This window comes from Leptinotarsa decemlineata, unplaced genomic scaffold (genome assembly GCF_025532065.1).
Source record: "Leptinotarsa decemlineata unplaced genomic scaffold, Ldec_3_MD MMD2_P_RNA_scaffold_4, whole genome shotgun sequence".
NCBI classification, from domain to species: Eukaryota; Metazoa; Arthropoda; class Insecta; order Coleoptera; family Chrysomelidae; genus Leptinotarsa; species Leptinotarsa decemlineata.
Genome location: NW_027412531.1, coordinates 2,198,104 through 2,223,269, shown reverse-complemented (window position 1 = coordinate 2,223,269; position 25,166 = coordinate 2,198,104). Strand labels below are relative to the sequence as shown.

The window sequence follows — 25,166 nt, the reverse complement described above, 5'->3', positions numbered from 1 at the left end:
TGTTCCCACCATAAAGTTGCAAACGGCCCTCTAGTTATGCCAATCAAATTACATAAAACTATATAAATTTTCCCTTTTCCCAATAATATCAATGGTAAAATTATGGGAAGATTCTAATAATTTCGTTTTCCTGAGACCTCATGTCCTCAGGATCAGTTGAATACGTATTATTGTCTGTTTGAGTGTACGATTTTTTTTAGTTCAACGAGAATGAGTGGGATATTATTAAAATTGTTGTATTTTATTCAAATTTGTAAATGCATTCCATTGCTCAACTTAGTTTCAGTCTTTTTTTGTATTCACAGTACCGAATGATTCACCACCTCACACCGTTAGTTGCAGTACAAGTTGAGTAAATGAAAAATGAATGCCAGTAGATTTTCATTTTGAAATTGAAAATAAGTACTCATCTCTCAAATTCCTCCACTCATTCCATTGTGACAATGTCCACTCCGGAATCAAGAAATCCGCGCGAATAAAGTTTAGGCAACAGCCATATTTGAAGAAATAAAACATGCGATACGCCTCCGTCACTCGGTGTGGCAAGAATGCTTTATCTCCCGAATTCAACAAGACCGCCTCACCAAATTCATGTTTGTTTGAATGTGATTGACAATGTTTCGTGATGAATTTCACTAGTTCGGACTTCCATTGTCTACTATATAAAATGATTTGAAATCCCTGAAACAAGTAAAAAAGAATAATTAAAAAAGAATAGTTGAAAATAACAATTATATTAGGCAATAATAAACCTGAAATGAAATGATAGTGAAATAACCTACAAGTAAAAATATAAAAATTGAATAAATAAAAATTAAAGGAATGCAAAAAGAAAATAATAAAAAAATAAAAAATTGTAGAGATTCCAAGTCACGTTAGTTCACGACGTTTCGATTGTTGGTATCTACAATCGTCTTCGGGTGATGACTGGACTGATTCCTCCGAGAGATGACTATTTTATAGGTCGTTGAAATACTTTCACTTTCTCTACTTTCCATTTTCCGCTTCACTGATTCCGTGAGAGATGACCGTTTTGGCGGGAGTTGGTCATTTTTCGTTTGATGATGGGTTTCCATATGTTTCGTATATCTACGCTGGCCTGGCTGAATACGTTGTTGGACAACATGTATGCGGCTTCCTTAAATTTTCTCCTGAACCAATGTTCCTCTCTGTGCAAGATCTCAGCTTGGGACCACTCGATGTTGTGTTGATGGGTCCAAACATGGTCTGCTATTCCTGATTTGCTGGTTTCTCCTCGCTGTGTGTGCTTCTTGTGCTCGGCAATGCGAACATTCAATGGCCTCTTAGTTTCACCAATATAGGATTTTCCGCACTCACAGGGTATCCGGTAAATGCAATTCTTGGAATCGCAGTCCGCGTTTGGGGGCCTGGTTTTCGTGAGGCTGCTACGGATAGTGTTACCGGATCTGAAACAGGTTCTAATGTTGTACTTGGAACCAATTCTTCTTATCCTCTCCGATAATCCTCTGATGTAGGGAAGTGCAAGCACTGGTTGTGACGGCTTCTCTTCCTTGCGAGGCTCCTGCTGTCTTTTAGCCAAAGTCTTTTCTACCATCGCTTTGAAGTATCCATTTCGCTGAAGATCATTTTTGATGATGTCTAGTTCCTTCTCGAGACCTTCTTTTGTATTACAGAGCCCAAAAGCACGGTCTAATAGAGTCTTGATGATTCCTCTTTTTTTCGATGGATGGTGGTTGGATTCGTGGTTCAGATACTGTCCCGTATGAGTGGGTTTTCGGTATACAGATGTTTCCCACTTAGTGTCGGTCCTCTTCACCAAAACGTCTAAGAATGGCAATTCATTGTGGATTTCCTTCTCCATTGTGAAAGTGATGGAAGGATCATAGCTGTTAATCGGATGTAGATTAATCCGGATGTAGATTCGACATTGACAGTGATCAATGTCACTTTGGGTTTGAATATAAAAATTAGTGATGATATATTCTGAAATGAAACAAAAGAAAATCAAAGAGTCTTTGTTAGACTGTTGACATTGATCCATGTCACCTTGGATTTGAATAGCGCAACAAACACATGAATTCTGCTTTTTTTCCCCATTTTATTTGAAGTGCTACATGTGATGATGCGACTATTATTAGTGAAGATACAACTTTGTGCCCTCTTGGCATCGTCTCCGTTTTTTCTTTCTCTGTTGATGAATTCTGAATTCGTTTCCCTTTCATTTGATGTGCTGTACGTGACGATTCGACAATTATTAACGAAAATGTGGCTTTGTGCTCTTCTGACATGTTGCGTCAGATTTGCTTTTTCTCTGTCGATGAATTCTGCATTCGTTTCCCTTTCATTTGATGTGCTGCACGTTGAGATTCAGTTATCATTAATAAAGATGTGGGTTAGTGCCCTTCTGACATGTTGCACCATATTTGTTTTTTCGTTGTTGATGAATTCTGCAATTTTTCTTCTTTCATTTGACATGATGTACGTGGCGATCCGAAGTTTATTCAATGATTCTCTTTGCAATTCTTCCTATGCTGTTTCACATTAGGCACTCGATATTATATTTTTCATAGTCTACACATTAAATCATTTGAAATGAGTACCCACACCGACCTGTTGCGACTAGTATAGCGAAAATAGGTTATGAGGTCCTTTTGGCTTCGTAAAATGATTAACTATGTTTTTTGACATCTAAACGAATCCATTGATGTCAAACTCATCGGAATCGGACGACCGGAAGTAAAAACCGGAAGTGACCTGTTTTTGACGGATTCGAAACCTTCTCACCCTAAGGAATCCAAAAATACCATATGTTTCAGTATACGATGATTATTTCATTTTTTTGTCAACAAATTATGTGTTTTGAATCAAACTTTCGCAATTACATTACACTCGTAGTTGTTCGTAACCCAACAACTTTTAATTTCAAATATGTTCAATGATTTTCTTCAAATGTGCTATTCTTTCTCTGCTGTTTCACATTAGGCGCTCGATATTATACTTTTCATAATCTACAAATGAAATTTTTTGAAATGAGTACCCACATCGGTCTGTTGCTGCTAGTTTAATGAAAATAGGTTATAAGGCCCTTTTGGCTTCGACAAATGATTAATTATGTTTCATGACATCTAAACGAATCCATTGATGTTGAAATCATCGAAATCGGAGGACCGGAAGTGAAAACCGGAAGTGGTCGTTTTTTGATGGATTCGAATCCTTCTCACCCTAAGGAATCCAAATATATCATATGTTTCAGTATCCAATGATTTTTTTCATTTTCTTTGTCAATAAATTCTGCGTTTTGAATCAAGCTTCTGCAATTGGAATAAACTTATAGTTGTTCATAACCCAACATTTTTTAATTACAAGTTTGTTGAATTTGCAATTCTTCCTCCATTTCTTATCCTTTCATTTGACGTGCTGTGTGCGACGATCCGATCATTATTAGTGAATATACAACTCAGTGCCCTTCTGACAGTTGCGCTATTATTTTTTGTAATAACTCATTTATTTCCACAAATCCTCACACACGCCACCACCTCCCACGCTGACTACGTCACTTTCAAGCTTTTAATGTTTTATCACTATTATTATTATTATTCGACCCTCATTCTCCAGTTCAATTTCATCTAGCACAATCAATCGAGCAATATTTGATGTCTCCATTCTGATTGGCTGACCGACACTACTCTGTAACAGAAGTTAGGTTGGGTGTTCCACAAGGTTCCGTTCAAGAGTCTGAAAATTCGCAAAATGAATCTTCATATGACAAAGCATGGACTTTAGTCATTTCCTAATGATGCTAACTTGGTTAGGGAAACGCGTTAAATGACTGTCATATTGAAACACGAAAAACCGTTACGACAATAACGATGAAACGATAACGAATGAACGCACGGAAAACGGTCGAAAACGCACGAAAAACGATCGAAAACGCACGAAAAACGATCGTAAACGCACGAAAAACGATCGTAAACGCACGAAAAATGATCGAAAACGCACGGATAACCACGTATTTTGAAATGTTATTGTCGAATACTTGGCTCCCCCATTGCCCTCACGTTGAGTCCACAACGCTTAACCTCTCGACACTTTTGGATCTACTCTTTCTCCTGATGATGCTAACTTGGTTAACAAAGATACGAGACTTCCGACATGTTGGAACGCTAGACTTCTGTTGAATTGACATGTTTTTTTCTTAAATGATGTATTTTGAAACGCCTCTGTATACACATTAATATCATATTTCAAATCGACATGTTTTTTTCCTTAAATGATATATTTTGACGCACCCTGTACACTTCGACGTCATATTCGTTTTTCAATGGTGTATTTTGAGATACCTTATACACATTGAGAGATCGCACGTTGAAAACTTACAGCCTCGTGGAACTGTTATGTTCTTTCTTGAATGATGTATTTTGAGATACCTTGTAACATTGAGGGATCACACTTTGAAACGATACAGCCTCATTAATCTGTAATGTTTTTTCTTAAATCTGATTCATTATTATTAATATATCACTTTCGCGCTTCCAATTTTCGTGGAGTAGTTCACGATTAATTCCTAAACCGGCAACGCTACATTGCCCCATAAACAATGATTTATTGTACAACTGGCAACGCCGAACCTGCCATGCTGGCATGTATTGACATTTGACAGATGCAGTCTTATGAGTCTAGTGTTTACAGTGTCCTTCTTCAACCAATAGATAGTTCATCTAGTGACTCATAGATGACTCTGTGTGTTCTATAACTTTGGTGTTTCCATATACTTTTGTATCGATGAATCGAGCGCCTATTTTTGTGCGGTTACTGATAACAGGACATGAAACAATTCTGTACGATACATTATTCAAATGAATCTCTCAATATACGCAAAGCCATGTAAATTTGTGCATCGATTACGTCACACGCGCCTCTCGCTCTTACACACACACACATGCACCTCTTTACATGAAATATTAATTATTTCCCAAATCTAAGTATATTTTCCTATCTTCAATATGATAATGACGATTACAATCTACGGAAAAATATCTCTTACAGTAATTATTGTACTGCACAATTTGTTTTGATGTTAGATGGCTATAAATACCCAACATTCGCAGTTAACTTCAATATCTTACGATGGTGTAGAGGCTAAGGACAATGTCCACGGCGCGGACGACCCAGGTTCGAATCTCATAACTATAAACTTTTTTTAATTAAAATCACGTGACTGGAACGTGACAAGGGGGGCGAGGGGTTAGGTGGAGTACCAAGGGGGCCGATAGGTTAGGTGAAGTACCAAGGGGCGGAGTTCCACGCTTAAATCGCTACTATACTCGTTCCATCCTGCGTCGATGACGTCACACGTTTCCCCCACTCCCAAGTGGGCCAGAACATACGTTGTTCATCTTCCAGTAAATAGTTCAGCTAGTGACTCATAGGTGGCGCTAGGATTAGTGTTTACAGTGTCCTTTTTCAACCAATAGATAGTTCAGCTAGTGACTCATAGGTGGCGCCAGTGTGGTGTACTCGCGACGATGCATCTGGGTCACGTGACAATTTGGAGCGCTCTGATTGGACTCTGCCGTACGCGTGACCTTGAAAGGAACCAAAAACGCCAGAATGGACCTTAGCCGTTTTCCCATGTTAATCTCCATAAGAAAACTTTTAGAATGCCTATAGCCTATTTACTTACACACATAAGTGTGTTATGTACACTATAAGTTTAGATCAAAGAGTTATACAATGATAATGAAAAATAACACTAAAAGTGAATTGAGTATGTGAGTAGAAATAACGTTGGGCGCCCAAAAAAATAATAATCAATTATAATGAAACAGTTACACATTTTATTAGTAAGACTTAATATCTAATTACATGAACTGAATCACCAATAGAAATGATGCTCGTCAAATCGCCCGGTATGAATTTTCTGATGAACATTCAAATCACCACTTTGAGTGAAAGACAGCTTCTACACTTGAACGGTCTGTCCAGTATGTTTTCTTTCATGAGTCTTCAGGGTACCACTTCGAGTAAAAGATTTTGGACAAACATTACATTGAAACGGCTTTTCTCCGGTGTGAGTTCTTTCATGAACTTTCAAAGTACAACTGCCAGTGAATGATTTCGGACAAATTTTGCATTGAAAAGGTCTTTCTCCAGTGTGACTTCTTTCATGAACTTCCAGTTGACCACGCCGAGCAAAAGATCTTCGACACATTGAACACTGAAACGGTTGTATTCCAGTATGGATTCTTTCGTGAACTTTCAATTGACTACTCTGAATGAAAGATCGCAAACAGATTTCACACCGATACGGTTTTTCTCCGGTATGTCTTCTTTCGTGACATTTTAAACCATCACTCCGAGCAAAAGACTTTGAACACATCTTACACTGAAAGGGTTTTTCTCCAGTGTGAGTTCTTTCGTGAACTTTTAGGGTACCAGAACAAGCAAAAAACTTTGAACAGAAAAAACACTGGAAAGGTTTTTCACCAGTATGACTGCGTTTGTGAATTTTTAAGGTATTAATCTCAGCGAAGGCTTTCATGCAAATTTCACATTGGAATGGTTTTTCTCCAGTGTGAACCCTTTTGTGGTTCTTCAGAGTGGCACTATGAGCAAATGACTTTGAACAGAAATCACATTGAAATGGTTTCTCTCCAGTATGAGTTCTTTTGTGAGTTTTCAAAATGGAATTCTGAGAAAATGACTTCGAACAGAAATTACACAAGAATGGTTTCTCCCCAGTATGAACTCGTAAGTGAACTTCCAATCTACAACGCGTAGGGAAATGCTTCAAACAGATATCACACCTGAATGATTTTTCTCCAGAATGACTTTCTGGTGTTTGGTGGTTCGGTGGAATAAGTGGTTTCACATCTTGAGTCAAGTCCTCACCATGCAGTTCGTATGAAAACATTTCTTCGTCCATGACCTCACACTTAAGATCTTCGTAGACAACGTCGATATCATCTTCCATCTTTATTTCTTTGTATCCACCAATTATTTTGTATTCATCGTTGCCATCCATTGGGTTTGGGTGAGTAAAGAAACTAGCATCAAGCATTTCTGCTTCTTGTGGTTCAATTTTCAGTGGGTCACTATCAAACGTTCTACATTCAACAAACGTATCAGCTTCCTCAAGTTCAGCTTTCACAAAATTCAATTGGAAAGACATTTTCGAAACGGTATCGATGGATTTGTCATTCGTCATTCCACATGCACCACTGGCCATTGTCGACTTCTATGAAAATTATCCAAAACACACAGAAATCTTATATACAAAATGTATATCAACTCCGTTGATATTACGTTCACAACAGTTAATCAGTACTGACTGCTTCTCTAACTTTGTTCTCTCTTTTTATATTGAACAGGATCTAATTTAAATTGTCAATATAGCCAATCAGAAATGAGCTCAGGCACATATTGTTACCTAAATATTTACTTTGATTATGGTGATTAAATGATATATTACCTTTTTACCTAAGAGTACCTATGAGTGAGTACCTGTGGTATTGAGTTGATATTGAATGCAGTTTCATTGTAGTTCATGGAAATATATTACTGAAAATATTTCAATGATATTTCAACCTCTCAGAAGGTTGAAAAATAATAAGACCGTTTTAAATATTTTAACCAAACCTCAACTGTGTTCTACTGGAATCGAAAACATTACGGCGTCATTGTGATTTTGTAGGTACTTCTTTTTGCCATCTATGGCCTTATATGCATTCGACGGTATATATAGGTAGTGGATTATTTGATGATGCATTTTTTATATACATTCTAACTGATCAGATGTCTGTGGGATGAAAAAAATCACTTGATCTTCGTGTGAGAAAGACCAGACACTTGTAGAAGAAAGTAGTTACAACAGTCACACTATTCTATGATGAAAAACTTTTACAAGCAAATATATGAATAAAAATCCATCTTACCGTATTCTAATATTCACACACTTATGTGTTCACGAAATGTCAGGTAATCTATCTTGGACACTTTGTGGTTTTGTGTTCGATGGAAATTCATGAATTTAATTTTTATTCAATTGTCCAGTGTTTCCTCTTTGACAAATTATTTATATATAGATATATTTTTTTATATTCGATTTGGAAAGAGATAAATACCTGGTTTTCCTTCTGTGTGTGTTCTGTGCAGTGCAAATTGTGTCTCCACTGGATTCTCTTCTTGTTTGCTGGTAATTTTACAAGTAATAAATTTCTTGATAGGTCCCTTGGTTGGTATTGGATTATTCAGGTTAGTATAATTTAAAACTCCTTCCAAGTATTATTTTTTTATATGATCTGTTTAAAATCTGTTTTTTCGTTAATCAGCTGCCGTCCCCATACGAACGACAACTCTCAGAATATGAGGAACTTGTGCGAGCTAAGGACTAATGAGGTCTTATCTTTCAACGTGTGATTCCTAACACGGTAATTATAATATATTTGCTAACTTTTCTATTAATTTTAATTAAATTCTGGGAGCAAAAGATTTGGCGTGGCTTCTAGTTTTGTCATCTTGAGAATAATGTTTTGTTGATAAAAAAGATGAAAATCATCTACTTTCCTCAGTTATTAACCATCAATTTCTGTAACTTCAAATTTATAATTTTGATACTTAAAACTATTTCCTCTACAAGTTTGCCACTTATTTCTAAATTTAGATACATCTTTCCTCAATATTTGTGTAGATACATAGTTAACCTCACTTAAATCTATACATATACACTTTTCGTTAGCATCATTTCATAACCTCAACTAGGGAAACGGTTTACAACCATGATTTTGGAAATTTTCGTTCTTTCTAAATATTTACAACAACTTTATGATGTCTCTTCCAATTTTATTCAACAGATATCATATTGTTTCCATTTGTTCCATTTGACATTTATTCACATCCTCTGCTGGTTGTTTATTTTGTGAAAATTACTAATTTTTATACACAAATTTTGAATTTTGAATTTACTGCTCTATCGTTCTTGTTTTCATGTAAAGTATGTGTGAGCTGCTGGATATATATACAGTGTGTGTCACTTCTCATGGAAACACCCCCGTATCTTCCGTAATATTCGAGGTGGAACGATGAAACTCTCAGGACTGATGGAAATGCTCAAAATGCACCTACCACCTGAATGGAGTTGGCCAAAGTGATATACACTGTCCGCCACTCGCGATGGAACACCCCATTTTAACGGTAAATCATATTAGGGGGCAAAATAGGCTCAAAATTTCTTTAGATTTGTGATCAGGACAACCAACTCACTACGATTATACTTTTTTCCTGAAAAAAATTCAGTCCTGAAAAATCCGAATTTGTCTCACTTCTTATAGAAACACCCCCGTATCTTCCGTAATATTCGAGGTGGAACGATGAAACTCTCAGGACTGATGAAAATACTCAAAATGCACCTACCACCTGAATGGGGTTGGCCAAAGTGATATACACTGTCCGCCACTCGCGATGGTACATTTCATTTTTAGGTAAAACATATTACGGCGCAAAATAGTTCGCTTCCAATACCTGAACCCCTTCATTCTATCTGGAGAGTACTCTCAGGTATGAAAGATACAGATGCTGTGAGATGCTATCATCCATTTTGAGCCTATCTGAGGAAAATGTCACAGCACCACATTCTCAGATTATCGAGATAGTGTGAAGCAGTGTATGAAAAATTATCGATGGCGGCAACTATTATAACTGAAGAAGATTATTCGTAAAACTAATTCTGGTTGCTGAACATCCAAATTCTATCCCAACCAGAAGTGAGAGCTCTCGATTGATGAGCAAAAACTGCAAAAAATGGAAAAAATCTATATTCAAAGGTTCACATCTCGAAAACTGTACAATTCTGAGCTATGGCTGTGGACACTTTCAATCAGCACATCAAGAACTACAACATATCAAAATTTCGGCAAAATTCAAGGCAAGCCATTTCTCATAAAAAATGTGCGGGGTCCTTTATCAAAATATTGAGGAAACATTTTACCATCCGAAACAAAATTAATCTTCTTACTCATTGCAACAACGAAACAACTGTTAATTTAAAAAAAATCGCACTCGGTGAACAGGTAGAATTTAGATTATTTTACCTACTTGCTGAATTGTTGTCTGAAATCATTTGAAGGGATTGAATTACCATGGAAAACAGTTGCTCATTGATATTTACTGTCAACCTGACAATATTGTTGAAAGATCTTGTATTAACCCCCAGTCCAGTTTTCATTTTATTTTTTGTTTCTTGTATTGTTGTTCTTTGAATCACCGTTGTTCCTGTTGTCTCTGTCGTGTTTTTGTTCCCATTGTATTTATTGTTCCTGTATTTGTGTTGGATATTGTTCCTGTGTTCCAGTTGTTTTCTGTTTGTGAGTTCCTGTTCATATTTTGAAATTTCTGAAGTTCCCATTTTAACTGATTTCAGCTCATTTTGATTGACAAAGTTCAACATCTGCCACTTCAAGCAAAAATTGAAATTGTTCCAATTGTTGGTGAAGGGGTGAGGTCTTATCGTGACTGATTATGATACGACATTGGCGGCTCATCAAGCTGATCCTAGAATTAGTTTGAGAAACTTATCGCTTCAACTCAATATGAGCCGCAGTAAAATATGGAGGTGTTTAAAGAGGCATAAAATGCATGCATTCAAACCCAAATTTTCACATACTTCGCACGAAGGAAATGAAATCCGCCGTATGGAGTATTGTTTATGGATGCAGGGAAATCATCTCAACGACAGGAATTTTTTTAAAGTATATCTTATACAGTGATGAGGCTACCTTTACCACTTCAACTTTCATGTTCCACGAATTGATTCTAGAAATGAACTGACTTTTTATCTACCAAATTCAAGAACCAACATAGAAACTAAAGAAAACTTTTCTGGAAATTTTTCTTCGGCATGTTTGGAATCTGTATTATTCCTTTCAATATAAAAAATCCATACTGGCAGATAATGTTTACCTTGCTGATGATTCAACATGGATATTTAATTTTTAACATTCAAACAAATTTAAATGTTTCAGAAATATTATTTTCAAGTATTATTCGAAAGTCAATAGGCATGGTTTTCAATTTTATTCAGATTGTTGTTGTTATCGGCTTCCTAGTGAAATGTTGAACAGCTAGGAGTATGTTAATCCATCAATGCTGCTCATTTCATGTGAATGGTACTATTTTCCATCGAAAAGGTAATATAAAGATATGAGTGAAAAAGATCATAGAAACCGTCATATATAATTATTCAATTGCTCCATTCATCTTGCGGAGATTTATCTACATAAATTACATAAATTGTCAATATACAAAACTGTCTTTTCGCTGGTTAACTCATCATGACGATGCCATTTCATTCACTAATTCTCCTGGAAATGTTCCGCTCACTACGTCTGGATTGTTTGACACACCGATGTCGCAATCAAATTTCCAAAGAATTTTATCTGGAATGTTCTCTTTTTCCACACCACCTTGTACTCTCTCGCATGCAGTGTTGATGAATTGTTGTTTGGTTCTGCCTACCGTAGAAGTTCTGGCTGTTGTCAATGATGAACTACCCGATATCAAAATTGCAGCCTTTGGTAACCTGAAATATCGAAAGAGAAACTATTTCATGAGTATATTTTGACGGGATTACAATTTTAGGTTAATGATAACTTCGATATAGAGCAATCCAAACCACGTGACCCGATATGGCGGCGTAGGACAAACAATCTCATTATTGTCATAAGAGCATCATTGGTTTTGGTGTCGTTCGCTATTGTAGAGTGTTTTTACACATTTTTGGAGCTTTTGTGGTGTTTAAATTCGATCAAAATGGAAAGTGAATACTTGAAATCACCATTGCTGAACAGCAGAGACATTGCTAAACGGTATGCTCGAAAAAATACACAATCATCTGTTTAAATTATTATCATTGTGTTACAGATATACAGGGTGTTCCTTAAACACACGCCAATATTTAAGAAGGTAATTCTTAGACCCATTTCAAGGAAAAAACGTTCTATGGACGTATGTCCTAAACGCCTTAACTTTTGAGATACAGGGTGGCAAAGTTTTCAAAAATAATCAGTTTTTTAATAATAACTGAGATAATTTTGTAGACATCTTTGGCATATTTGTACATATGTTCCATGCCTCAAGGTACATTTTCTGATGATCATTTTCTTAATTTTCTCTGCCAGTGGCGGACGTACGAGTTTTGAAATGTATATTTTTGGCGAAAAAAATACTACGCCACTGCCTCATCTTGAATTATGAATCATTTTTAAAATCTACATACATTTTTGAGCACATTTGATTTGCTGGGTTTTCTTTGTCCGACGCATGGTTTTCGCTCAAAAAATTAAAAATCGCTTTACTTAAGGATAAATTCCTTAAAAATCTGATGCGATATAGTACATTGACTGAAAGCAATCTGAGAGATCAGATTTGTTGCAAAATAATTGAGGATCTAAAAGGTATTTGTTTGTTGTCAGATGCACTGTTCCCAATTAAAATTACGTCATAACGCAGCACCGCTTAATAATTTTTGAAAACATAAATTTAGTTATCCTGGAATAAATGACGTGTAGCAGAATTTATTCACTGCATCTCTTGGAAATATGGAGTTTGTTGATATGTGATTTTTTTTAAAGATTAAAAGCAGAAAAAATAGCGTACCCACCATAGCAATAAAAAACGAATTCTCTGTATGTACAAACGTCAGTAGCTAATATTGATGTTGGTTTAAAGTAAGGTGTTGGTGTTAAAAACTGTCACATCGCGTTTTAATTGATTTTGAAGTGTTATTGAAGTTATTTTGGTAGTCGGCTGTTTTTCTGAATATCAGTAAATATGGTAAATTATACGAATGAGGAAATGGCGCAAATGCATTACGTATATGGCCTTGCCGATGGTAGTGCAACAGAAGCCAGGCGCATTTATCAGGAAAGATATCCAAATCGTGCCTTATCAGATAGCCGAACCTTTTCAAATATTCATCGTTGACTTGGGGAAACTGGTAGTTTCAAGAAAGGGACTTCGGAAGGTAGACCTCATGTAGTAAAGAACTCCTGAAATTGAGGAAGCGGTGCTGCAAGAAATTGAGGAACATCCTGAGACGAGAACGAGGAAGATCGCTAGAAATCTGTATATTTGTCATCAAATTGTTTGGCGTGTTTTGGTTGATTTTTTGTTATACCCATACCATATTTCAAGAGTGCAGGCTTTACTCCCCAGAGATTTTCCACATTAAATTAAATACCTCCTTAAATATTAGCATGTGTTTAAGGAACACCCTGTATAATGAAGTTGAGATTGGCCAATGGTTTAGACCCTTTTTCATTGAATGTTTCTAATTTGGATTATTCAATTGATGGTGTTCCTCCAGTTATATATGTGTTTATTGCTTCGCATCTGGTTTTTACCCACAGCTTTTATTTGCATGTGCAGATGAAGGCATATAGAGGTTTGAAATCGTATAAATATTTCGAATCTGACTTCGTTGTGAAGGTGGAAACAACGATTGAGAACAATTTATACATTTTAGTTGGACAGGTGAGTTTTTCTAAGCTAGCAGTATGCTAACTTTCTGATGGTATAGTCAATTCATCTAAGAAACAATACACGTGAAACTGTGTGTATCCACGATCAGCTATGCCTGTGAATTGTTATGTTTATTGTCTTCTTCGTTGATCAAGAGAATGATTCAATATTCATTTGAATGTCCCAGAGTTATTCTTACAGTAGATATTAATCTTAATAACTTATTTTCAGGTCAAGCATTCACAGAAAGCAAATGCGAAACCTTTAGATGTTTGGTGCATCATAATAAAAGATGGAAGCGTATGTACAGCTCACTGTACTTTTATGGCCGGAAACAGTGAAGTTTGTAGTTACGTTGGCGCCATATTATTTGCTGCTGATTATGCAAATACCAAGAAAGCGGCAATGTCATGCACATATATAAAAGCTGTGTGGCCAATGCCATCCATGACACAAATGGTCCCAATTGTACTAGTACATGAAATGAATTGTGAGTTTACAATTACTACACAGTAAAAAGTATTTCTTTAACAGAAGATCATAGGTTGCTTTGAAATTTTTTTCTCCATTGGAAAAACTATTACTTTATGCCAACATCGCCATGTTCCACCAGAAAATCACACTTTTTTCAACAAAGAAATCAAATTCCTTGGCCTTTCAACGACATCATTCGTTTCGATTGCGAAAATTAACTACTTTGAATCAAGAAAATATAATATTATCTCAAAATCCACCACCCATTTGAAGGGAAAAATAAACTGTTTCAAATGGAGGGCAATATCAACTTGATCTGAACACATAGTGTTTGTTTGAATTCAATACTGTATCCCTTCAAATAACTCAATTCGTTTATAACAAGAGTTTTGTGAATATACATACAAAACTATACAGGGCTTTTCATGATGAGCGTTAATTAGCCGTTTCTGGCAAACTATTCAACGGATCAACCTGAAAATTCCACAGTATGCATAAGTCAATATGACCTACACGCCTAAAATATTTCACAAGAAGCGGCGTTGTCACTTCTACTATAAAGTAGCGGCTTCTTTGATTTTTCAAATGGAACACCCCGTATATAATATCATATTATGATTCACTATCACTTTGTCAACAAATTCATATAATATTTCCCTATACCTATCTATCACCGTTTAGAAGATATTAATTAATTTCGATATTTCTTTTACCAAACATGAACTTTTATAAATGCTGATAATCTTGAACTCTCTTGCACTAAAACAATCAAATTTGAAATGGAGTGGAGTGATACTATGTGGATCTTCACTCCGAGTCATATTTTCATTTGCCTCATACAGGGTCTTCAAAAAATGCAGATACTTTGATCTCATGAAAAAATGAGTGGAACTCAATTTTTTCAAATGGAACACCCTGTATATTTCAACATTTTTGAGTTCTACATCCAATTTTAGATCAACTTTGTTCAAATAATACTATTTCTATTTTGAACCGTTTTCGAGATGAACTGTTTCAAACGGAAATTGACATGGTTTCCTTGTTCATCACTCATTTTTGTAAAACATATTTCGTTTGATGTTTCTCAATTAGTCACAGATAATACAATGAAAATATAATTATTAAAATACTTCTCAACCATCGAATGAAACTTCTCTTCAAACAATAGTTTTATTTCGCTGAAACACGAACTGAAAATAATAAACCCATAAATTAATGAGTTAATTTATTCGTCAGTGTATTTCAGAATATGTTCAAACACATCTCCACCTCTACTTAAACAAACATGTAATCTCTTCAAAAGATTGTCATGTGTAGCGCTTCTGATCAAGTCTGGAGTCAAACTATTGAAAGCAGTTGTAACTCTCGATTTCATATCTTCCATTGTTGTTATTGGAGTAGAGTAAACCATATTTTTAATGAAATCCCACACGAAATAATCTAATGGATTGCTATCTGGTGTTCTAGGAGGCCAACGAGAAGGTCCATTATTACCAATCCATCTGTCTTCGAAGATTTCGTCAGCTTCGCTGACTGAATGAGAATTATGGGGTGGAGCACCATCCATTTGGTACCATACACGTTCTCTTCCTGGTCTATTATTTAAAATCATTTGAATTCCATTCCTCAGTAAATCTTCATATTTTGATGCATTCAAATTATCATCATAAAACTCGATATAAAAAATTGACTCATTCTTTATGGCACAAAATACATTGAATTGCCATCTTTCTTGAAAACCCCTTTGGCGGACAACATGGGGATTTTCTGCCGCCCAATAATGACTGTTGTGTCTATTGAAAAGTCCATTTTTTGTGAACTTGGCCTCATCTGTTCATATGATATTGTCAAGGAAATGTTCATCCTCTTGATTCTTGACAAGTAACCATTCAAAGAATTCCACTCTACGAGGTAAATCAGTCTCTTTCAAATGTTGGACACAGTAGAACTTATAGGGATCATTTATGCTTATTAGGAATTCGACAAATTGTCACGTAGGGTATACCTATCTCCCTTTCAGCCTCGTGCAGAGAAGCATTTGGAAATGCATGAAAGTATCCCAAAACTGTTATACCATTATCATCATCATCCACTTTGGTCTTCTTACGAATGATTTTTGGACGGAAGGTTCCATTCAACCTATAGTTTTTTAGTAGTCGATTTATCACATTATTATTCGGCTTCGGAAGTTGTGGATATCTTTCATGAAATACTCGGCATGTTCTACTTGCAATTAATTATATTGTACTCACCATAAATTATTAATAAATTCGAAAAATCTTCATTACTGTGACCTAACCTTGACATTATTCTATTATAATTGGTAGCTATCACAATCAGTCAAAACCACCAACGAAAGTCTGATGTTAAATAATTGGTTTATTTATTTTTCCAAAGCACACTTTTAAAAAATATTAATGTGTACTGTTGTACGTTAGAGACCAACACCTCAATGTATACAAATTGTAACTTTTTCTAAGGTAGGTACATACCAATTTCGAATTGACTGATCTGAGACAGTTAAAAAACTGGATCAAAAAGAAATATTACTAAGTATAAAAAAAATGTTGAATATCCAAAATAAGTGATGAATTCAAAAAAACGAGCAGGAAAACCACGTCAGTTTCCGTTTGAAACAGTTTATCTCGAAAACGGTTCAAAATAGAAATAGTATTATCTGAACAAAGTTAATCTAAAATTGGATGTAGAGCTCAAAAATGTTGAAATATACAGGGTGTTCCATTTGAAAAAATTGAGTTCTACTCATTTTTTCATGAGATCAAAGTATCTGCATTTTTTGAAGACCCTGTATGAGGCAAATGAAAATATGACTCGGAGTGAAGATTCTCATAGTATCACTCCACTTCATTTCAAATTTGATCGTTTTAGTGCAAGAGAGTTCAAGATTATCAGCATTTATAAAAGTTCATGTTTGGTAAAAAAAATATCGAAATTAATTCATATCTTCTAAACGGTAATAGATAGGTATAGGGAAATAGTATATGAATTTGTTGACAAAGTGATAATGAATCATAATATGATATTATATACGGGTGTTCCATTTGAAAAATCAAAGAAGCCGCTACTTTATAGTAGAAGTGACAACGCCGCTTCGTCTGAAATATTTTAGGCGTGTAGGTCATATTGATTTATGCATATTATGGAATTTTCAGGTTGATCCGTTAAATAGTTTATCAGAAACGGCTAATTAACGCTCATCATGAAAAGCCCTGTATTCGCCATATTGTTTCTACACATAATTTCGTATTTTTGTTAAAATAATTTCAAAATGAATGTTGAGCCTAGTTTCGTTAAAACTGACTCCGACAACTTACCAAGAGTCGATTTTGAAATGATCGATGAATTTTACTTGAAAAATTCGCAATACTTTGGTAACGAAATAAAGAATGAAAACCATAGAAAATCATAGATCTCCTAGAGTTTCGTTTTTTGGAACACTCAAAAACTTCTTGTCTGGTATGGATGATCTGTTTTTGCAACTAGGTATAAAACATATTTAACCATTTTGGTGGTAGTAATGGTAAAATTCAATTCAAAAATAACCTAAAAAAATATTTTTCGGAATGTGAACTAATGACACGGAATATGCAGCAAAATAGGCACCCGCCGAGACCTATCTTTTACAAAAAAATTCTATAATCAGATAATTGTAACAGTTGTATTCACACAGAGTTGACAACAACAAAAATGGCATCTGCCAAATTGGATCATCAGATCTGTGATTGGATATTAAAAACCAATAAACTTGGCAACTCCGCTCTAGACACCATCAATTTTATTGCTCAACAGACACGCGGCCAATTTAAATTCTTGCTCTTTGAATTGTTTTTTTTTCTGCAAATATAAAGAAATCTTAAGACCGATTAGGCTTTATAAGTATAAAATACCCCTAACTCAATCAGTTTATAAGCAAATCAGTATCATTTTCCATAGCATGAAACAGGCCCATTATATTTAATGAACCGATCATCCACTTACCTTGAGCTGGAAGGTCCACCATCATGGTCAGTGATTTTGGTAGGTGGACATACATATCTTCCAGATTCCATCCGTCGCTAGGTGTTGAAGTCATAAGTTATGGGAGATTTCTTCGTATCCACCATTGGTAACATAACCCCTTCCTGTAAAAGTTATAATATTGATTTCATTGATTAATAATTGAGCATCTGTAATTGAGATACGGAAACATAATTGAATTGGCTTTATTTAGTTGCATTCGATAAAACATTGAATCCTTGTTCATGATTCTCCTGGACTTGCAGCATTTTGGAAAAGATACTACATTTAAAAATACAATTTTTGGTTCCTGCATCTGCGTATTGACGAGTGAAAAAAATTGTTTTTCATAATTCCAAATTCACGTATGTTACTCACTCACTTTTGTCAATTTCTCTTTGAGGAATGAAGTATGTACTCATTGAAAACTCAGTTGATTTTAGTTGATTTCATGAGTCTCTATGAGCTGATAATCAAAAATGGTTTTTATTTTTTTTTGCGTCATCACCCAAAGACGATTGTACAACTCTGGATACTAACAATCGAAACGTCGTGAAGTAACTTGGCTTGGAAACTCTTTACTTTTTATTTTTAATTTTTTTCAATTGTCCTATGTTTACTTGAATTTTATTTCACTGTTTTTTCATTTCAGGTGTTTTTTTGCTTAATATAATTGTTATTTTTAGCTTTTTTTGTCTCAATTCATTTTCATTATTAGTTCTTTCAGGGATTTCATTCTTTTTTATCCAATATCATCTTATTCTCTAATCGCAGCCTACTCAACGTGGAGATATATTTGAATGATGAAATGATAAGCCCAGTTGAAACAGTAAATATGTTAGGAATTATGATGCACTGTTTGGAACCTTTGGTGTAGTAATGAATATCACTGGAGTATTTTCCCAACACCAACACCTCGACACGTGTTTCGATCACCAAGTGATCATCTTCAAAGAGGAAGAATAAAACTGAGAACTAGTGCGAGCTAATAATATTTATGCTATAAAGGTAACCCATTCAGGTAAACCATCCAGGCGTACCAACCATACAGGTATACCACCCTAAATTAATTTTTCAATTTTGCCTTATCTATTATTTTACAATATATGTTTATATAAAACAATTTTCAGCTATATAAAAATTAATTTCACAATATTGCCTATCCAAATTTATTTTTACAATGTGTCTTTATGCTATATAGTATGCTCTTTGGTATAGGTCCGTCATCGTTATTCATAATATTAGATCTTTTTGTCTGTCCATAATATTTTGCATCGCAGTCCTTATATTCAATTTCGTAAATTCCAGACTTTTCCGAATTCTCGACTTTGTCTTTTGGACTTCCCAAAAGGCTCTGTAGTGTATAACATGTTTGAAAAACCACCTTCATTCCTAGTTCCTTGAAAATCTTTCCAAAGTTCCTCGTATATTGGTGGTATGGAACTGAGATGTATTTATCTTGATTTTTGTCCTTTCTGAAAGTCGAGATTTTGTTCATTCTTAACCTAAACTTCTTCTTCCTTATTATGTCATCTACAATACCTCTCGAGAAACCGTTAGTCGCTGCTATTTCCTGTATTGTAGGTCTTCCTTTTGTGAACCTATCATGTGTTAGAGGGAAAGTCAAAAGACGATGCACTAAAAAATTCAACCCAGCACGTTTGTGCTGTCCACAGTGATGTGAACTGTCAGGAATATACCTGTACATGCTTGTTTCTTTTCTAAATATATCGTATTCTAACCCTCCATATTGGCTCCTCATTACCAAAAAGTCAAGAAATGGTAGTTGTCCCTTATTTTCTAACTAATACGTGAATTTTATTGATGGACATCTATTATTTAAAATGGAAACAAAGTCGTCAATATTCGATTTTTTGGTATCGAATATCGCAAAAATATCATCCACATACCTTAGCCACATACGTGTTAGGAATCACACGTTAAAAGGTAAGACCTCGTTAATCTTTAGCTCGCACAAGTTTCGACTTCTGAGGGTTGTCGTTCGTAGGGGTGCGACAGCTGGTTGACGGAACAACAGATTTTAAAACAGATTTTAAATCCTAGGAAAATACTTCGACTTTTCTTTGGTTTCCATTTCGAATGTGCTCATGAACAGGTCTGCCAGGTAGGGGGACAAGGGGTTTCCCATGGCCGTTCCTTCCTGTTGTTCATAAAAGCAACCTTCTACCTGGAACCGATTTTGTTTCATACACAAATTAGTAAGAGAAACGAATTCATCGATTTCGTTATTATTGAAATTATTTTTCTCTAGTAATTCCCTGAGGTATTGCAAGGTCTGTGGAATTGGAACGCTAGGAAATAAGGAACTAACATAAAAAAAAACCAAAATCTCATTCTTGCAGAACCACGTTTTTTGTATGTTATATGAACTCTGAAGAGTTGTTTATACTAAAACTTGGTTCCGCAATAGACAAGGTTTCAAATTCTTTAGTGGGCCACTTTGCTATTTGGTAGGTAGGAGCTCCAATAGCTGACACGATGGGGCGCATTGATTTTCCTGGTTTGTGGATTTTGGTTTCTTTTGATGTTAGTTCCTTATTTCCTAGCGTCCCAATTCCACAGACCTTGCAATACCTCAGGGAATTACTAGAGAAAAATAATTTCAATAATAACGACATCGATGAATTCGTTTCTCTTACTAATTTGTGTATGAAACAAAATCGGTTCCAGGTAGAAGGTTGCTTTTATGAACAACAGGAAGGAACGGCCATGGGAAACTCCTTGTCACCCTACCTGACAGACCTCTTCATGAGCAGATTCGAAATGGAAACCAAAGAAAAGTCGAAGTATTTTCCTAGGATTTGGCTAAGGTATGTGGATGATATTTTTGCGATATCCTATACCAAAAAATCGAATATTGACGACTTTGTTTCCATTTTAAATAATAGATGTCCATAAATAAAATTCACGTATGAGTTAGAAAATAAGGGACAACTACCATTTCTTCACGTTTTGATAATGAGGAGCCAATATGGAGGGTTAGAATACGATATATTTAGAAAAGAAACAAGCACGTACAGGTATATTCCTGACAGTTCACATCACTGTGGACAGCACAAACGTGCTGTCCACAGTGATGTGAAGACCTACAATATAGGAAATAGCAGCGACTAACGGTTTCTCGAGAGGTATTGTAGATGACATAATAAGGAAGAAGAAGTTTAGGTTAAGAATGAACGAAATCTCGACTTTCAGAAAGGACAAAAATTAAGATAAATACATCTCAGTTCCATACCACCAATATACGAGGAACTTTGGAAAGATTTTCAAGGAACTAGGTATGAAGGTGGTTTTTAAAACAAGTCATACACTACAGAGCCTTTTGGGAAGTCCAAAAGACAAAGTCGAGAATTCGAAGTCTGGAATTTACGAAATTGAATGTAAGGACTGCGATGCAAAATATTATGGATAGACAAAAAGATCTATTACAGTGAGATATAAGGAACACATAGCACACTTAAAATATGGAAGACCTGAAAAATAAGCAGTCGCCCATCATATTTTGCAAGAAAACCAATACACAGACTTTAGTTCATTAAGATTAGTTAGACAAGTTGTTAGTTAGACAGGTGTTGGGAAAAAACTCTAGTAATATTCATGCTAGGAATTGTTTTGGACCGAAAACTGTCATGACATCCCCATATTGATGCACTTTGTACTGAATTGAAAAAATTTTGCTTCTCCATTAAGTTCATGTCTAATCAATGAAATGAAAACTTTGTATCATGCCAATCTTCATTCCCATATTCGTTATGGGATTCTGAACTGGGGCACTGGTGTAGCTGTGAAAATGGTATTCCTAATTCAAAAATATGTGATAAGAATAATTGCTCAACTAGGTTACAGGGAGTCATGCAGGAATGCATTCAAAGAACTGAATATTCAAACAGTCGCTAGCACATATATATTAGAATCTCGTGCATATGTATTTAGACATAAATCTACCTTTCAACCACAACAACATGACCACAATACTCGATCAATGGGTCTCTTGGTGTCAAGTGCTCATAGAACAGCGTTGTTTGAAAAAAGTGTAGATTTTATTGGATGTAAATTCCACAATATTTTTCCTGAAGATATCAAGGAATCTCCCAGTTCTCATGTGTTTAAATATAGGTTGCAGAAACTACTGCTTCAAATGAGCTGTTACACTTTTCAGGAATTTATCGAACAACTATAAATTATAGACTCAGTAAATGCTCATTCACATTCATAATATAGATGACTTATCAACTTCAACGGGGATAAATTACTGAATCAATTATATATTTACTTATTTACTTGTTAGTTTTGTCCGATTTTACACTTTGTATTTATAAATAAATATATGCTTTTGACGACTCTTCTTCAATTATTATACATTATAACATGTTTGCAACAACTGTAATTTTTAATTTGAGAAAAAAATATGTTATTATTATTATTATAATATTAGACAATGGGAGTCCGAACTAATGAAGCTCGCCAGAATCTTTGTTCTGCAGAAATAAATCATAAGATTGGTTTAAGGAATGTTTCACTTATATTGCATATATTGGCAGAAAATTCTGACCATCTCATCTGTTTACATTTTTGAATATGTTATCAAATCAAATCAAATCAAAATATACTTTATTGTCTAAAGAACATAATTCTCATTGACAAAGTCGTTTACAAAATAAAGAACAAAACAACAATCACCTTCAAATATCTATTGATATGCTAAATAGTCAGGTAAAAAAACTGATAGTGATTATAATTAGAATACAATAAAGGCACAATTGAGTCAAAGGAAATTTGATACATTATCATCTTACTGGTCAAGACTATATAAAAAAAAATGAAATTTGAAATGAATACATATGTATGTTTGTACTGTGTACATACATGTTGTATCGTAGCTTGTACACAGTACAAACATACATTTAAGTCACCAAATCTTTTGTTGAACGCATAAGCCATGGTCAGCACGAGAAAAGTAAACCACTCAAATGAATGCTCGTTGAGTCTTTTTTAAAGTTTTACAACGTGTTGGATCTGAATTCACTGGCCAGGAAATTATAGAATTCTGCTGCGTTGTATGAGAAGCTGTGAGTAAAAACAGAAGACCTGTGTTCAGGAATGACCAGCACCGACCGGTTTCTACTGGAAAAGCTGTGAATATAAAACTATACAGGCTGATTCACGGTGGATGGCACATTAGACGTTTCTGGTGAACCAGACAACGGATCACTTTGAAAATTCAATGGAGGGCATATTCGGACATTCTCTAGCCAACTAAAATATTTTCGACAATGCGGTGTTGCCGCTTCTATTAGAAAGCAGTAGCAACTTTGATTTTTCAAATAGAACACTCTGTATATAATATTATTTTTGGAATCTCCAACAATTGCCCGACAACTTTTCCTGATATTTCCCTATACCTATCTGTTACCGTTTTCGAAATAAAAATTAATTTCAATTTTTTTCTTCGAAAATCATGACTTCTAAAAATGCCGATATCTTTTAGTTAAGAAGTACTATGATATCGAAATTTGGTTTGGAATTAGGTGATACTTGGACACTTCCCACACGTCAGCCTAATCTCCGTTACTTCAATACAGGGTGGTAAAAAAATACAGTTTTTTCGTTTGCTTGAAAAAGTTGCTGAAATTTGATTATTTTAAATGGAACACCCTGTATATTATTGAAAATTCGGAAAGCTTCTGAAATTTGCTTCCTTTCTATGTATATCATACCTATACCTAACTAGTCAAGTTTCGGACTTATGAACATTTATTTGTGAAAATGTCCCTTCAGAATGGTATTTCCATTCGGTATTTGGTAAGCAGGCCATGATTACTATTTGACAGTAGCGTTGTGACATTCTCCTAATAATATCGACATTTTCGTCACTTCAGAAGTTGCAAATACCTTCAAAACGATGAAACAAAACTATTCAAACGAAGTTCTTATGAATTTGTTTATTATTTTTGGACAGTGTGACAAAATTATCAGCAGAACATGTAGAAAGTTCAATGAAATGTATCCGAATCTACCGCCAATGAACCTCAAGAAATTTATACGAATTCAGAACAATTTCAATATGTTTGGATAAACTTTAAAAAAGCACCAAGAAACTTGAAATTGGAAATATTGATATGAATAATTATAAAAAAGTAAAACAATCATGTGGAATATTTCAAAATATGTTCGAATCGCTGGCCATTCACTTCCAAGCACTTTAAAATGCGGGTGTTGACTGCTTTCGTGGTGGCAGATCTGATTTCATTGGGATCCAAATCTTCAAATGTTTGGGCAATCCTTTCTAACAATTCATCTCTCGAACGCACGGGTATTTTGTAAACTTTTTCTTCAAACATTCCCCACAAATAAAAATCTAATGGATTAAGATCGGGTGATCTCGCTGGCCAATTCCATGGTCCCAAGCGCCTCATCCACCGATCGTCAAATAGTCTATCCAGTTCTGCGCTCACTTCTCTTGTGCAATGTGCGGGAGCTCCGTCAAGTTGGTACCAACAGTTTTGATAATCTTCGACTGGCAGATTATCTACGAAACTGTCTACAGTATTCTCCAAAATATTCAGGTAGCTTCTGGATGTTAATGACTCCTCGTATATCACGTACCTCAATTTGTTGTCCATCAACATGCAGAAGACATTAAAACTAAATTTTTCTTGAAATCCGGCTTCTTTTGTGACGTGAGGATTTTCACTGGACCAATAATGACGATTTTTTCTATTGAAAATCCCTTCTCTCGAAAATTTCGATTCATCAGTCCAAATGATTTTATTTAAAAAAAGTGGATCTTCTTGAATGTGTGTCAACAACATTTCACAAAATTCTACTCTCTGTTGAGGATCTTGAGGCTTCATTGCTTGAATTTTGGTGAATTTATAATCATGCATTTTATGTCTTCGCAAGATTCTTTGAACCGATGAATATTTTATACCCAAATCTTCTTCAGCACTTCTTATCGATGACTCGGGAAATGCGTGAAAATATTCTAAGACATTAATCTGGTTGTCTTCGAAAGTTACGGGTCGAGGCAAGTTTCTTGGTGCTTTTAAAGTTGATCCAAATGCATTGAAATTGTTCTGAATTCGTATAAATTTCTTGAGGTTCATTGGCGGTAGATTCGGATACTTCTCATTGAACTTTTTACATGTTCTGCTGAT

General features: G+C 35.1%; 2 protein-coding genes across 2 annotated transcripts in view; both read right to left on the bottom strand.

Moving 5' to 3' along the window:
- Positions 1-5,880: 5,880 nt before the first annotated feature.
- LOC141487599 (uncharacterized) lies at positions 5,881-7,224 on the bottom strand. The gene has a single exon (XM_074186750.1). The coding sequence runs from the start codon at positions 7,208-7,210 to the stop codon at positions 5,945-5,947; it is 1,266 nt and encodes a 421-aa protein (XP_074042851.1). The 5' UTR covers positions 7,211-7,224; the 3' UTR covers positions 5,881-5,944.
- A 3,973-nt stretch (positions 7,225-11,197) lies between these two features.
- The window catches only part of LOC111516189 (glutamate receptor ionotropic, kainate 2), a 213,017-nt gene continuing 199,048 nt past the window's right edge, over positions 11,198-25,166 (bottom strand). Inside the window, exons 17-18 of the mRNA XM_074186656.1 lie at positions 17,971-18,113; positions 11,198-11,557 (exon numbers count right to left, since the gene is read on the bottom strand). Of these exons, the coding sequence (XP_074042757.1) occupies positions 18,048-18,113 (66 nt within the window). The 3' untranslated portion in view covers positions 11,198-11,557; positions 17,971-18,047. The remainder of the gene's footprint in view (positions 11,558-17,970; positions 18,114-25,166) is intronic.

Coding starts and splice junctions, on each gene's coding strand:
- LOC141487599 (XM_074186750.1), bottom strand. CDS start 7,210: ATGGCCAGTGGTGCATGTGGAATGACGAATGACAAATCCATCGATACC.